Source organism: Talaromyces amestolkiae (assembly GCF_001896365.1).
Source record: "Talaromyces amestolkiae strain CIB chromosome Unknown scaffold24.1, whole genome shotgun sequence".
Lineage (NCBI taxonomy): Eukaryota > Fungi > Ascomycota > Eurotiomycetes > Eurotiales > Trichocomaceae > Talaromyces > Talaromyces amestolkiae.
Window position 1 is genome coordinate 114,723 of NW_024468060.1, and position 15,321 is coordinate 130,043.

General features: G+C 47.4%; 4 protein-coding genes across 4 annotated transcripts; 2 read left to right on the plus strand and 2 right to left on the minus strand.

Moving 5' to 3' along the window:
• Positions 1-3,553: 3,553 nt before the first annotated feature.
• On the plus strand, positions 3,554-5,286 carry BHQ10_009373 (uncharacterized protein; the record flags this gene model as incomplete). The annotated part of the gene is made up of 6 exons (XM_040882281.1): positions 3,554-3,878; positions 3,924-4,501; positions 4,549-4,695; positions 4,744-4,837; positions 4,882-5,025; positions 5,078-5,286. The coding sequence occupies 6 exons, from the start codon at positions 3,554-3,556 to the stop codon at positions 5,284-5,286; spliced, it is 1,497 nt and encodes a 498-aa protein (XP_040737875.1).
• A 258-nt stretch (positions 5,287-5,544) lies between these two features.
• BHQ10_009374 (uncharacterized protein) lies at positions 5,545-7,047 on the minus strand (the record flags this gene model as incomplete). Its single annotated transcript, XM_040882282.1, has 5 exons — positions 5,545-5,925; positions 5,988-6,395; positions 6,462-6,679; positions 6,799-6,866; positions 6,923-7,047. 5 exons carry the CDS (start codon positions 7,045-7,047, stop codon positions 5,545-5,547), a joined length of 1,200 nt encoding a protein of 399 aa, XP_040737876.1.
• A 2,885-nt stretch (positions 7,048-9,932) lies between these two features.
• BHQ10_009375 (uncharacterized protein) lies at positions 9,933-11,294 on the plus strand (the record flags this gene model as incomplete). Its single annotated transcript, XM_040882283.1, has 4 exons — positions 9,933-9,974; positions 10,051-10,187; positions 10,242-10,552; positions 10,603-11,294. The coding sequence occupies 4 exons, from the start codon at positions 9,933-9,935 to the stop codon at positions 11,292-11,294; spliced, it is 1,182 nt and encodes a 393-aa protein (XP_040737877.1).
• Positions 11,295-11,576: 282 nt separating this feature from the next.
• Positions 11,577-14,659, minus strand: BHQ10_009376 (uncharacterized protein; the record flags this gene model as incomplete). Its single annotated transcript, XM_040882284.1, has 7 exons — positions 11,577-12,592; positions 12,649-13,084; positions 13,134-13,477; positions 13,523-13,664; positions 13,720-14,297; positions 14,347-14,361; positions 14,413-14,659. The coding sequence occupies 7 exons, from the start codon at positions 14,657-14,659 to the stop codon at positions 11,577-11,579; spliced, it is 2,778 nt and encodes a 925-aa protein (XP_040737878.1).
• Between the last annotated feature and the right edge of the window lie 662 nt (positions 14,660-15,321).

Consider the following 15,321-nt stretch of genomic DNA (forward strand, 5'->3'; position numbering starts at 1 on the left):
GATGTCGCGGGTTACAATTGCCGGCTAATATCGCTCGGTTGACTTGAGGGATTCGGGAAAGCTACCTAAATAGCGAATTCAGTTATCGAGTCATTGTCCTTTACTTTCAAGGATGTTCACGGAAAATAAGGTAGAAAGGAAAAGGCTTAAAGAGCCACGGAATGCATCACCATTACTGTCCATGACAGGCAACGGTTTCTCTATATTGAAGCCTTCCATCTTCCGTGCTAGTATCTTTAGGTGGATTTCATAACAAATAAAAGTTCATCTCATCCAAATACGTAGCCCCAAGTGGGCCACGTTGAACATTAAAAGTTTTCAAATGCCGTCACAGCCAGATTCAGGCTAGCTGTACCGGTAATACCGTGATTTTACCGTTCAGCCAAATCCGCACGTACCCCCTTTTTTACACTCTGGAATCATTACTCCGCCGACCTAGCAATAATGATCACCCTATACTATGTACAAAAGAGACCCCGTCTCGCTGGTATCGCCTATGATTCAAAGGAAGCAAACCACCTGCCCAATGTTCCGGTACTTAGCATCTTCCAGTTCACGTTTCACTCTGGCGTCGATGTCTCGGATCCATCGCAGCTAGTGTCTATACTATGGCGAAAGTCTTTGAAATATGTCTCGACTATTCCAGGTTTTCAGAGCATGTATTGGGCTCCAGAGGATCCTGCTTCCTTAGTTAATCAACAGCAAGTTATTATTGTCTTGGTTCAGTGGGAAAGCGGCCATGGTTGGAAATTATTTCAATCCTCACTGGGCTTCAGCATGATGCTCGGTTATATCAAAGATATTTCCAACCGCTGTGTCCAACTTGGTCTTCCTCATCTCCTCCACCCTGGCAGCGTTCTCGAAATTGTCTCCTTCCGATTCTCAGCTACACCGTCATCTAGTGCCGAGACTAATAGAACACCGGGGTTTAAAGATAAATGGGAAAAGACATTCGCTCTGCTCCTCAATAATAAGACTACTGAGTCTGAATTGACATATTGTTGTGGACAATGGCTTGAAGCAGACGAAGAATCCGAAGATCGATACTTTGTTGGTTTGCTCTTCTGGAAACCAGATATATCAAATGATCCACTTCGATCCCGAGAAACCAATATTCAAATCTAAAGGACCAGACAACAGATCTTACAACAGATGCAACAGCTGTAGTCTCAATCTTCACAACCCAGCTCAATCATGTGGTCTCGGAAACTTCTAGGCTACAGCTATCGGGTCATCCTTCTGACTTTGTGCAGTCTCAAACAAATCACCCACTTTTCAAAGGTTCTGTAGAGCCCGAATACAGCGTGAATGAATCCACGTACTCAGGGGTGCTGGACCTGATCCATGTGGAGTCTATAAGACAAGTGAGAGAAATCATTCCTAGGCGTATTGCCTGTGGACCTGCTGGTATTTGGTGCCCCATGGGAATTATTTCCCAACATCATTTACCCAAGCGACAACAATACGGCCCGGGAATTCCGGGGATCGAAATCATCTCCTTTCGCGGCCAGACTGACAATCCACGGATAAATGGTTCATTCGAACGTCTTCGAAAGAAACTCTGGGATTTGCTGGKAGATTGTCCAGGAATGTGCTGGGGCAAAGATAAGGACAAAGAAGGTGATGTTGACAAAATTTCACTGTTCGTTGGTATGTATTAGTTTTATGGCTCSCYAGGATATTGATGATAATAACGTCTCAAAGAGACCAGAAATTGGAACCAAAAAATTCGAACACATCTTCAACGATCTATTCAAGAATTTTCAGAGGAATGTGACGATACTATACAAGGCCTATTCCATAGGAGAAATATCAGCGTAGATTTGAGTCGCCTTGCTCCGAACATGGACATCACTATCTTTGAGGTCTCCGAGAACGAAAGAGACCAAGAATCATTTGAATATGCATTTTCGAACTGCGTGGAGTGCGTTAATATAGTCTCTCATTGGATAGTCTTTCTTGTCTTGGAGAAACAGTGTCGACTAACAGGCCAATATATAGAACTACGCGCCCCAAGCTAGAATTCGGAAGGTACTACAATTTTGTATCTAAGGTGACATGCCTGAGCCGTGGATGGGTCACCAACCATAAATCCCCGTCAAATCAAAGCGAACAAGACAGGACGATATTACAGTTCATCTCAGTGTTCAGTTACGAGAAGGAAGGTGCTGGAGAAGAGTGGTATAACGACTTTGCCCAACGAGCCCAAACCCAGTATGATCTTTTAGGCCATATTGTTGACTGGATCCGGACCTTATCCAAGCGCATCACTATTCAGCGTTTCGCCTTGGAGAAAGAGGACCCTTGGATGACTCCATTAAGATGGAAAAAAGTGAGGCAGTTGCATCCGCCAGCTCTGCGTGCCTTATTACCACCATCGTTACTACCACAGTCTACTCAGTCTATTCCTGAGCGACCACCTTCGCCACCGCCACCGTCTATTTTTGACCTTCCCTGGGCTAAACGGCAAGGTGAGTCAGATGAAAGAAAATGAGCAAGCCTCCCGGGTTTGTTCGGTACAAGAAGGAGAGTCGGTTGAAGATATTTACTAAAGTGCGCCCGATAGCATCCAATCCAGGCCAGGAGTTCCTGGCGCACGATACATCTTCCTCTTATTAGTAGTAGTAGTAGTAGTAGTAGTAGTAGTAGTAGTAGTAGTAGTAGTAGTAGTAGTAGTAGTAGTTAGTTAGTCTGTTAGTTAGATTTGATATACGCTGTAGCTAGCTGCTGTCTAAAAGGCCGCTATCCAGGTGTGTGCCTGAGCCGGCAGGCACAAATACAAATCGCTTGGACGCCAAGAGAATTCGCCAAAGGTAGACTCCAGCTGTTGTTTCAGCTTGAGCCTGTGGGACTGTCGATACATGGTCGATGATTTATTGAATACAGGGTATGAATTGTAGAATAATCAAGTATCGTGTCTTAGTCAGAGTACTGTAAAGAGCAAATCCCGGGTGGATCCTTCAATGTTTCCCCCGGAAGAAAAGAAACCCCCACGGCCACTCGAGCTTTCCCTCTTTCTTACACTTTCATTTCTGTTTATTTAAATCACTGTTCTATCCCGACCAGAGTGATCATATGTATCTCATCCTGTCTGCCATTATCGGCATGTGCAGCTCGTGCTTCCTTGGTCAATTCTAAGGGCAAGGGTCGGCATGCCACATTCCCAACGCGGTTTGTACTCGGTGGATACGAGATAGCGTTTTACGTACTTCTGGCAAGATAAACATGTATTTCATCCCACCCTTCGTGGGGAAGACGACGGGATTCCTCCCGGAAGCGGCCTTTCGTCCTGTGCCTACTTTCCCGATGACTTTTCGGCTGGTTTTGCGAAAGCTCGGCTTGATTTCTCGGGGTATCCGGGGTAGATCCTTGCTTCTTCGTCCTAGTGTGTGCGGATATTCATTCGCCCGTTGCTCTGGCCGCGGGGTTCGTGTCCCCCCATGTTTACTCTCGGTTAACTATATAATTTTGTTATAAGTTGGGGGCCCCAGAATATTTTTCTTCCATCATCGCCCACCATTTTGTTCACCCAGTTACACCTGATATAATCAAAATGGATGCGGAACGTTCGAGTCTTGACAAGCAGCAGGATTTCATTGAAACCGAGGAAGCTGGTCCTTCGAAGCTTCCTGGAAACGATGAAACCTCCATTCCCCCAGCCCTCGCGGCTCTCAGCGAGGAGGAGTATGAACGGGTCAAGAAGTCTGCCGTTCGGAAACTGGATCTTCGGATTATGCCTGCCGTTGTGTTGATGTATATTCTGAACTACTTGGATCGTCAAAACATTGCCAGTGCCAAGTTGGCCGGTCTGGTGCAGGACTTGAACATGACTAGCGTTCAGTATCAGACTGCCGTCAGTCTGTTGTTTGCTGGTTACAGTACGTTCCCTCAGCTCAAGTGAAGTTAGTCGCTAATTTTTGTAGTCACCATGCAAATTCCCTCCAACATGATCGCGAGTAAAATCAAATGGCCCGGTATCTACATCAACGTCGCAATGGCGGTATGGGGAGCCATCTCCGCATGTACCGCCGCAGTCAACAACTTTTCTGGTCTCGTAGCAGCGCGATTCTTCCTCGGAGTTGTCGAGGCTGCCTTCCTACCCGGTGTTGTCTACTACATTTCTCTATTCTACAACAGACAGCAAATGACTCTTCGTACTGCCATTTTTTACTCTGGTTCCCAGATTGGAAATGCCGTCGGTCCATTGATCGCCATTGGTGTGTTGAACTTGGATGGTAAAAAGGGAATTTCCGGATGGAGATGGTTGTTCATCATCGAGGGAGTGGTCACTATCTTCTTCGCAATCATTTTTGCAGTCATCCTGCCCCATTCTTTGCAAACCATTCGTGGATTCACGGAACTCGAGAGTCAGTTCCTGCAGTACAACTATGCGAAGGATATTGGACAGCAGGATCACAAGGATGAGGCGAGCGCATGGAAGGGTCTTAAGCTTGCTGTGTCAGACCCGAAGACATGGTTGCTTCTGGCGACTTTATGGGCTGTACGTATTCAATTCCTCTTTTGTAACAATTTTTACTGACGTACTAGACTTACGTGTCTGCTGCCGTGGTCAACTGGTTCCCATCGGTCGTTGCTACCCTGGGTTACTCGCGCAACACTACATATGGTCTTACTGCACCGCCTTACATCCTCTCTTGTATTGTCATCAGTCTCGTCGGCTTTCATTCTGACAAGGTATGCTCTCTCGCTCGGGAGTTTCTAATCAAAATCTAACTGTCGCAGAAACAAGAACGCTTCTGGCACGTTGCTATTCCTTTGGCAGTGGCCGTCGTTGCAAACATCATTGCTGTGTCTTCATTGAACACGGGCGCTCGATGTATGTCTTCCCTCCTAGCTCAAGACTAGTACTAACATGAACAGACTTTGCCATGATGCTCATGCCCGGAAGCTGCTACTCGGCTGCCATTGTCATTCTATCATGGATCACCGGTACACTGTCGCAACCCGCCGTCAAGCGTGCTTCAGCTATTGCCTTGATCAATGCCGTCTGCAATACGCCTAACAGTAAGTTCTTTTCTGTACTCTTTCCGAGCAAGTATACTGACTTAAAATACAGTTTGGACATCGTACATCTACTACGGCGCACCTCGCTACCTCGCAGCGTTTCTGCTAAATATGGCTATGGCCGCGCTAGCTATTGTCTTTGCCTTTGCATTACATATGTATCTTCGCCGAGAGAACGCCAAGTTGGACCGCGGCGAGGACCCGGGAAAGCATGGCCCTACTGTTGCCCAGCAAGCTGCCGGATTCCGGTACTTGATTTGATCATTGCCTCCGATCTGATGTATGAAGAAATGATAGAATGGTGTCTCGATAGATATATAGCGTGGGACGAATGATAGCTATATGTATGAATGATAGACATGATTATTATTTCGTTATTTTAATATCACTTTATCTACTATCAAGTCCTAACGCCATCATATGCAAATATACAGATATCGACAACATTGAACACTATACCACCTCATCTACATCATCAAAACGGCCCCGGGACTTTATGTATACACAGACAACTCCAAATCATCTCGTATCATCCCCCGTGCTGGTATAATAAATCCAACTCTTCAAATCCTCGATTCTGTCTGGCGCAAACTTCACCGCCAACAACCCCATAATGCTCAACACAACCACAAATCCGATCAAAAACAAACACAAAACGCCCGCCAAGCGTCTCTTGCGTGTTTTGTATTCGTTGATTAGGCCGCCTGCTGCGCGAGCGGAGAAGCCGACGATGCGGTCGTAGCCAAGCATGTAGTAGATGAGCCCGAAAAGGGCGAGTGTATAACCGCCAACTTGCAGGGCGGTCATGGGCGAGTGCCAGAGGATGAGTGAGGAGATGACGATGAGGATGTCTTTGAGAATGCCGCAGAGGCGCATGACGAGGGAGGATGTTTTGCTTATCTATGTCGATTAGTACCGACTCAATGATAACGCAGAAAGATGGGAGGAGGGGAGGGACGCACGAGGAAAACAACCGAAATATTCAACGCAAACGCCACAACCGCATTCAAAACCAACATCCAAACACCCACATGCCACACATCCTCCATCTTGAATCGCGGTAATTCGACTGCCGCCGCTACAGCACCATTCATAAGGGCACAGACCGGCGCAAAATAGTATAGCGACACGAGCGGATCCATCTTGAATTCGTCCGACGATAACAGTCTCTGCACCATGACGAGTCGGATAGCCTCGAAAACGATTCCGCCGATCTGAAACAGCACGCCGACGACGACGAAATCGACTTCGCCGAAACAGGCGATCATGACGCCCAGCACGATTACGCACACGTTCATGAGTTGTCGGAAGTTGTAGGGCTCGAGTTTGAAGGCCCATGTGCAAAAGAGGATTACGACGGGAGTTGTGGACTATCCAAATGTCAGAACAATGAACTACTGATTCAAGAAAGACGGAGATGGCGGTGGGGGAAGTACCTTGAGCATCTGAATAAACGGCACACTCAGATACAAATACGTCACATTTCCGCAAATCAGACTTAGACTAAAGAACACGCCTATCGGCACGATGGCGCGCAGATATACGCGGCCCGTCATCTTGACTCGTTTGCGACCGTCGAGCAACGACGTAAAGCGTGCGAGGATTTGGGTCATGATCGTTGCGAAGGTAAGATGCCATGTTGTTAGGATGATGGCTACATTGTATTAGTGTTAAGTTAGTTGATTGCGCAGATCAAGGATCGGAGCAGGAGGACGAACGGTATGCTGTGACGGTATTAGTATTTATTCATAGTTGAGGGGTTAAAAAACTGACCGAAATGCCCGTATCCAAGGACTTGTTTATTAAATAGAATCAATGTTGAACTCAACGCAATCCATGCTCTGTCGCCAGTCAATCAATTTGAACTTCTTGCAGTATTTTCGGATGGTCGACTAACATGATAAAGAAAGCCGGATGTAGACCCTTTCTGGGCTGATTATTGTCTTCATATTGAACAGGTTTCTCAACAGGCGGCAACGTAGGATCCAGGCGGGCTGATTCTTCGTCAATGTCGGCGGGCATGATGCCTTTTTGGCGGTAAAGGAGTGGATAGAGAGCAAAAAAAAGAGTAATGAACGAACGATAGTATGTATGAGTAACGAAAGAATGTATGCCAATCAAATGGTCTCAAATCCTATGTAATACAGCGAGTGCGTAGTCTGAACTCCAGATTCCCATCAACTCACCGACGTACAAAGTACAGAGGAGAGTGAAGACTGGAACCAGTCTGGCATGACAGACTTGACCAAGACCCAGCTCAGCATCTTGGCAACTTTACGTACAGCTGAGAATACGTCGTACAAAGGGGTCGAAAACGACTGTGCGAAATCCATCCGGTGTACGGAGTACAGATACGAGGTCTAAACTTGTTGCGGCTCAGATCGAGGCTTCATCGCATTAACTCGTTCCGGAATGACGGTGGGTGCATGGAGGCGGTGATTGGGTAGTCGAGGTCTACCGATGAGCAATTCACTTTATCCGACGGCGGTCATTGGCTTAAACGAGATAAAAAGTCAATAAAAGACTACGAACAGTGGGCCTAACAGAGCCCAACTGTCTGTCAGTGTGTTGGCTGTTGGCGACTAGCACGCCGCCGCATCCGGCATTTTCGGATAGCCAAGCCCAATTCCCAGCAATGCCAAGAGATTCAGTTTGCTTTTTTGCTAGGGAAGTGAGACATCTACTAAGGCCGGCCAAATTGGATCAGTCGACTGATAGTGAGCTGACTAGTAACTACGTACATAGTAGATGCATAATACGAGATGTGGTTGGGCAGGACTTACTTTGGCTGACTCGACTGTGGGTAATTTATGTATTTTCCGTATTATAACTAGGTAATTATACCGTCAATACGGACCGTTCAGGTACCCGCCTACTATTTCTGTCTGAACATCCACAATATGTCTTTAAACCACGACAACATCGCAGGCTATGGAGTACACACTACACCGATAACGTCAAAATATCGAAACGAATAGTTTGACATTGGAGATGGGCTTTTGAACCCCGTATCCCCCTCATCAAGGCGTCGTCCTTTCGGGGAAAGCGGATAAGATAGCCGGAGTCTGAGTAAAAGCTGCGGCTTGAAAGAAGGTTTGTACCTGAACACAATCATTGCATCGCTTCGAAATTCCACTTTCTGGATGAGCCATGTCATTACACCTTACCTGTTGACCTTGATAATGTCTCCTGAATAGATAGACGAAGCACTGGATGGATCATTATCAGACAAAAGCCGAATAGGAAAGTTTCCACTGGAATGTGAAAGTCGCTTCTCTATCACGATAGGGAATTTGAGCGAGATCTGAGTCTTCAGGTCTCACGCACACGGGTTTCAAATCCTCCTTGCTGTCTTAGCTCTAGAAGAGGAGGTTGGATGTTTCATAGTCCCGAGCTTCTACGGGCTTGTGCGAGGGTCTTCCTGAAGAAGCCAAGACGCACATACACACCAACAAGGAAGTAGCAAATATCGACAAATATCCACAAAGGCAGCGACGGGGTTACTGTGACATGCGCAGACGGCACGACCTTCACCAGCAGCATCATTATTGGTGCCGACGGCATCAACAGCCGTGTACAGAGCGTAATGCAAAATTTAATCCTCGACACTGAGGGAACCAAATCACTGCACCTCAACGATTAAAACCCATTCGAGGCTAAATTACAGACGTCTTCTGTTATATGGCGATGCACGACGTCCATCAGACCTAAAACCGGGGATGATGTATGACATGTATGGCACAGGCCGAGCATCAGGACTCTTCGTCCTGCAAGACCACGAGCATTTCTTCTTCTACACGAGACTGAACGACTCAAGGCGGTGCCTACTATGGTGAGTGTCTCTGGCAATTTTCAGGTACGTGTCGTGGTATATTGAGCGGTATTTCATGGAGCGCATCATTACGAATGGGATCGTGCTGGATCTGTCGAAGAGAAGAATCTCGTCGGCGACACAGTGCCGTGGAATATCGGCCAAAGTTGACTGAGCAGAGTTGAGACAGGATACGAGTTATAAATACTAAAACAGTAATACGAATACCGCCTACCAAGAGGATGGGTCAGACAAGAAACTCGCTTATCTTGATATCTTGGAGGCCAGGGGGAGGCGATTGCGGCTGACCTGCTGGGCTCAACTCACAAACACGATAAACATTGAACGGTTATTGGGTGCTGGGTCAAACTAGCCGGTGGTAATTAAACAGACCTCTTGGTGGCGCTTTTAGGGCGGATGATTGGCTTTGTTTTTGATGCGGCTGATTGTACTAATTCTAGCGTACTACCATGTACATAGTAATAAGTTGCAGACGCCGTGCGATGGGTTCCATGTCGGTGCTGACTCTGAGATCGTTCGTAGACTCACTGACTACTACGTCTATTAAAGTATTCTGCCATCTAACTTGCTACATAATATTGTATGTATACATTAGTCATACGTAACAGTACGTACTATCATAGTATGTATGAATGCGGCGTGATCGACTTCCGTGGCACCCTCCCTCAGCCGAACCCCTGATTGGCTGATCTGCTCTTAAAAAAGCAACGTTGCATTGCCTGTACTGTAAGATTACCAGGATGTGACGTGACTCCCAGCCACTGACTGCCGTATAGTGTACGGACTTTGTCACCGCGTAATTTATTACTCCGTCTCTTCTCGTTTGGCCTCATTTTCCATTTCTCTACATCCGGCCCCCTCTGCTTCTGACATATTGCCTCTGTCGATCGTCTCTCGTTACTCCGTCAGCCATGCTCTAATAATACTATGTACCTTTGATATTTGTCTCGTTCCATGACTTGTACCAAACATTAATCGTCTCGTCACCACCACACTCGTTTCCGGTCTTTCGTTCCGCTCCACCTGCAATTTTGTCTCAGACGTATCCATTCCGGCGATTCCTCGACCCTACTTAATGTCTGCTATGTCGCGCAAAGCGGAGTCGTTTGATTTCATGGTATGTTTTTATCTTTTGATCCATCTTCAGTGCGACCCTTTCATCGTGATGAAATCTCACCACCTCTGATATGCAGTTTCCAACACCCGAACGAAGGCGCAGACTGCCTGCAAATTGTCGATGGCCGTTATCCATCGCCCTCGTGGCCGTCACACTGGCTGTCATTTTCTTCGCATATCATAATACGTCTCTGAGCGATTCGAATATTCTATCGTACGTACTATTGTCATCCCTTGCGTCGACACGTGCTGACCCGTACGATTACAGGGGCTATTCTCTCGAAGAAATAAAGCCATCCTCGGATGCCCATCATGGTGGCGACCTGAACCGCCTAGTTGCGCAACTCTACAAACCGTTCCTGCACCCCATCGACGCTGAAGTGTTTATCGGTGAGAATGAGGTCGAATACAAAATCGCCCAGAACCCACCTCGATTCACAGAGTCGCTGGGGCGAAAGGTCCTGTTGCTCGATGTTGATACTCGGGCGTTGAATGGGGAGGGTGGTATGATGAATGAGCACATTGATTATCATGCTCTTTCGCCGCATACTGCCGGCATGTTGAGCCACTACCTATATGGTATGTCCCCCTCAAATGATCTGTCTTGATATTTTTATTGACGACGACAGCAATGATCCACGGCTACGACTACAAATTCATCCAAGCCCCCTCCTACACTGACCGACACCAGACATGGGTCAAAGTACCCATGATCCGCGAAGCGCTCAAAACATACGACTATGTCGTATTCATGGACGCCGATGCCGTCTTCCACTACCACCACCTCCCCCTCGAATGGCTCTTCAACCACTGGAACATCACCGACCAGACCATGCTCGCCATGGCGCTCGACCCGAAGGCAGACTTCAACCTCGACGAGCGCGGAAACGTCAACCTTAACACAGGCTTCATCATCGCACAGGCCAGCGAGCGTACCACCCAAATGTTTAACGTTTGGGAAGACTGCGTAACCGACGAGAAATACGCTAACTGCTCTAAATGGCGGTACGAATGGAGCCACGAACAAGCCGCGTTCAGCAACTACCTTCGCTATGAATACACGCGGCCCAACGAGGTCATTTCCCTACCCTGTGCGGAAGCGAATGGATACCCTAGCAAAGCTGAGCTGGGCTGCACGGGCGAGTTTGTGCGTCATTACTGGCTAGACAAGGGCGCCACTGTCAGCGCGTTGCAGGATGCTGTTACACAGTATGCGGCGTTGAGGTTGCACGATCAGTTCCATAGGCATATGGATCATACCCTTGTCAATGCGACAGGTACGACTTTGCCGTTGAAAGATGGAGAGACGGTTGCCGTATAATCCTTTTCCTCTTTGAATATACATATTTCTATTATTGTCATGCCATATGACATTCGATTACAGCGGTTGGTTCTGTGGATGAGATAAGGAGTTGATGTAGAGGTTTTCTGTCTATGTTGTCTTCGTGACATCCGATTTACGTTCTCTTTTTTCTTTCGGTGTACATATTGATACCAACATAACATACATTAGAAGGCGAATATATATTCTTTAATGAAACCATATGACTATCACTTCACTGGTTGCTATGTATGTAGACACTCGACCTAGGTGGCATAGAGTCTAACCGATAGAAACACTAAAACCCTCATCCAATCCCCTGTCCACACTCACCTTCTTACCATACCCTCCTCCCTTTGCAGATCCGAGGGGACTCTGCCCTTGCCCCTGTCCCCCAGGAATAGCACTACTACCACTCTCACCCAGCACAGTCACCTTGCTGATTTTCACACCTGCCTCATACCCAAATCGTCCTCCAACCCTCAACTTCTTCGTCTTGCCATCATAGTCAAACACAATCTCACTTGTATCACTGCCCGTATCAACACTCTCTCCATCATCAAGCCACAACCTTCCCACCGCTTTGCCGTCCTCGTCAGGTGCAACAATCAACTCAAAATCGAGCTTGCGTAGTTGAGTAGTCGTATTTGCGCCGTTTGTGCGCAAAGGGATAATGCTGCCTCCACGGATGTGGACTGGTATTGACGAGAACGGGACGTTATGCTGGCTTATCCATTCTCCTTCTTCTTTCTTCTCGGTTGGACTCGTGGTTGAGGAAGATGATGAGCCGATGGTGAGTTTTTCCCCCGTCCAGAAATCGTACCATATCCCCTTCGGCAGGTAGAACGTGACGCTGGTCGATTCATCGTCTGTGACTGGCGAGATCAGCAAAGCCGGGCCGTAAAAGAACTGCAATTCAATATCCAACGTCACGGGGTCATGCGGGAAGAGGTAAAACACAGGTAGGATAGTACTCGGCGTCCCATCGACAGTCTGGTAATGAAATTCCGTGTAGAAATAATCCAGCAATTGATACCGAGTCCTTATCGCATCGCGCGCTGCATCGGCGACTTGAGGCCAGCGATAGAATTCTTGAAATGGCGCGGTGATGTCGGCATGGTTCCGATAGAAGGGGTACCATGCCCCGAGCACGGCCCAGCGCGTACAAAGTGTCTCCCAGGTCTCGAAGTTGAAGCCACACACGTCAGCGCCGATGGTGGGCATTTGGAATATGGCGGCGAATTCCATATTTTGCCGGATGGAGATGCGGTAGTGGTCCCAGGAGGAGATATTGTCGCCTGTCTACACGTTAGCATGAGGTAATAGGAGGAAATGGGCTTGAGGGAGGGCTTACCGGTCCAGTGGCCTGATCGCTTGCCGTCTCCTGCAAATGAGGATCGCGAAATGATGAGTGGGCGTTTGTTAGGTCGGCGCTCTAGCATGGCGTTTCGCGTGGCTTGCATCATGCTCGATGCAAAGAGGTTCTTGGTGTCGTAGAATGCGTACCCGCCGTATTGATACCTATCAGTGAATATCGTGCCGCCGTAAATGATGCCATCGACCGTACCGAGTGGGTAAGGAGGATTCAGCAGATCTCGCCCGGGCAATCCGATCCGTTCTCCGCTAGCTGATCGTTTGCTTATGCTTTTTGCGCTGGGTGGTTGCAGATCATCCGGAAATCCGGGTAATTCGCGCCACGAGTCGCGCAATGGTGGTGGTGAGGGGGGTACTCCTGCGGCTTTGGACCAGGATATTGCGTCTTCGCATGGATATGGGCAGAAGTTTGCGGGCTATTGAGCTGTTAGGTCTTGTCTCTTCTGTGAGGGGCTGTCAGCAAACCTCATTCATATCGATCCAGATCGCATCCACGTCGACACCTGTCTTTTCATCAAAGAATGACAAGATCAGACTGCTCCAATAGTCCTGTGCGTTTGGATGGAACCAATCCACGAACGCCGTGGCACCAGACCACATGCCCGCAAGAAACACCGAGCCATCGTTATTTCTGAAATAAGCCTCACTCTCCAGGAGTTTGTCATAAGTGGCTGGGTCGTCGACTGATATAGGTGGATCCACCATGACTACATAGTGTTGGTCATTTTCATGTAAATAATCAACAAGCTCGCGCACTTTGTGGATTGGAAACCGCTCGGGATCCAGCGTCCAAGTGCGGCGTAGGTTCACTACACAGTCAGTTTCGACGTTAATAGCGAATTTAGAGTACTAACTGTAGTCAATGTCGGACCATACGGTCTCAACAGGAATATTTGCCTCGGAGTAGTTGTACACCATTTCAGCGACCATCATGACATCTTGATATCCGTATTTACACTGGTGGAATCCATACGTCCAGTATGCTTGTTCCGCGGGCTACTTCCATCAGTATCATTATCTACGTATAGGCCATAGACTAGGTAGTACTTACCGCACCAACAACCTCTGCATATTGTCGTCCAACATCAAACGGACTAGGCCCAGCAAAAAAGTAAAAATCCAAAACTCCGCCGATCAAATTATACTCTAGGTACTGCTGACCCTTGTCGGTTTTGCTGATAAAAATGTCCATTCCGTTACTGCTCGCAATGTAGACGCCATGTGCTTGCCCATCCCTCATTTCGAGGTATATCGGATGACTGCTGTACAAGTTGGCATTTTTGGGTAAAAATGCATCTCCCACGTTGTAGATGGTCCGCTTGTAATTATTCGTCTGACGACGGAACGAATCTACGTCTTCGCCTAGTCCATAGATATACGGATCTGTTGGCATCCAGGTGCGCAAATGGACGAATTGCGGTTCAAAGATTAGCGGGTTAGCGGATGTATCGAATAATGTCTCATTAGTGTCGCTGCGTTGTACTGTGAATGAAAAGGGTGATTCGGTGTATGAGAACTTCAGTAGCGGATCCGCCGTGTCGTTGCTTCCTTGCGGAAAGGAAAGTACTTCCGGCGGTATTTGGTACACGTCTTCTGCGGCATCGTAGATTTTGACGTGAAGGCGGCCGTCTGTTCCGTCAGTACATGTGAATCTCAAAACGTGAAAATATCGACTCACTATTTTGATACTCAACTAACAATTTCAAGTCTTTAATATCTGGACCATATACATTACACGGCTCACCGGCCAGTTGCAAACTTGCGGTTATCGACGATGTCGTCTGTGCGACGTGTTTCAGCTCATAGCCAGAACATCGGGAAAGATCGGCTATTGCTGAGGTCGGAGACGTTGATGTCGCTGTTGACGAGATAATTCCTGCTACGCCGGCCAGTGTCTTGAAAGATGTCTGGTCAATGACATCTCGCGTATACGACGCCCATTTGTCGAGTGAATCGACCAGATGGGCGAAGTAAGCCGAGATAGGAGGCATGGCCTATAATTTTGTCGGGTATTATTGGAATTTCATGTAAAAATGAATTTGTCGAGAGGAAATACATGTGTTTCAAGGTTCAGTGGTGAAGTGAGAGAAGAACTTAAGAAGATGTCCGGGGAGCCTCAGGTACCTGCTCGATAATGCGGGGGGGCCGAATACTATTCCAAAATAGGAAAAACCCACCCATGTTAAGTGAATATGATTTGTCAGGCTGAGTTGGAGAAATGATGTCACAAGACCAGGATCAGACATGGAACTGTTAGGGCTCCCCTGTTTAGGATTGGAAAACTATTGTCATGTAGAGTCTATCAAATAATTTTGGTATATAGGAAGATGGAACCCAACACGTTCATCAACAAAGAGTCGCGGAGCAAGTCGTCTCGCAACGACCTCGGTACGGGAGTGTTGGAGATATATATTCCCATAATAGGGCACTTCCATGTACAGAATATCATAGGAGTCAATTTCCATCCATGAAAAACGCAATTTAACATGGGCAGTGGATCTTGGAATGATATTTATCGAAAACGCCTGAAGGGCCGTATTTCTAGACCTAGGAACCAAGCTGTCCAAAGGCATAGACTACAGAACATATGTGTTTCCTCTGATGATATATCATGTCGCACAGCCTCCATTTTGCATTTCACAGAATGTACCAC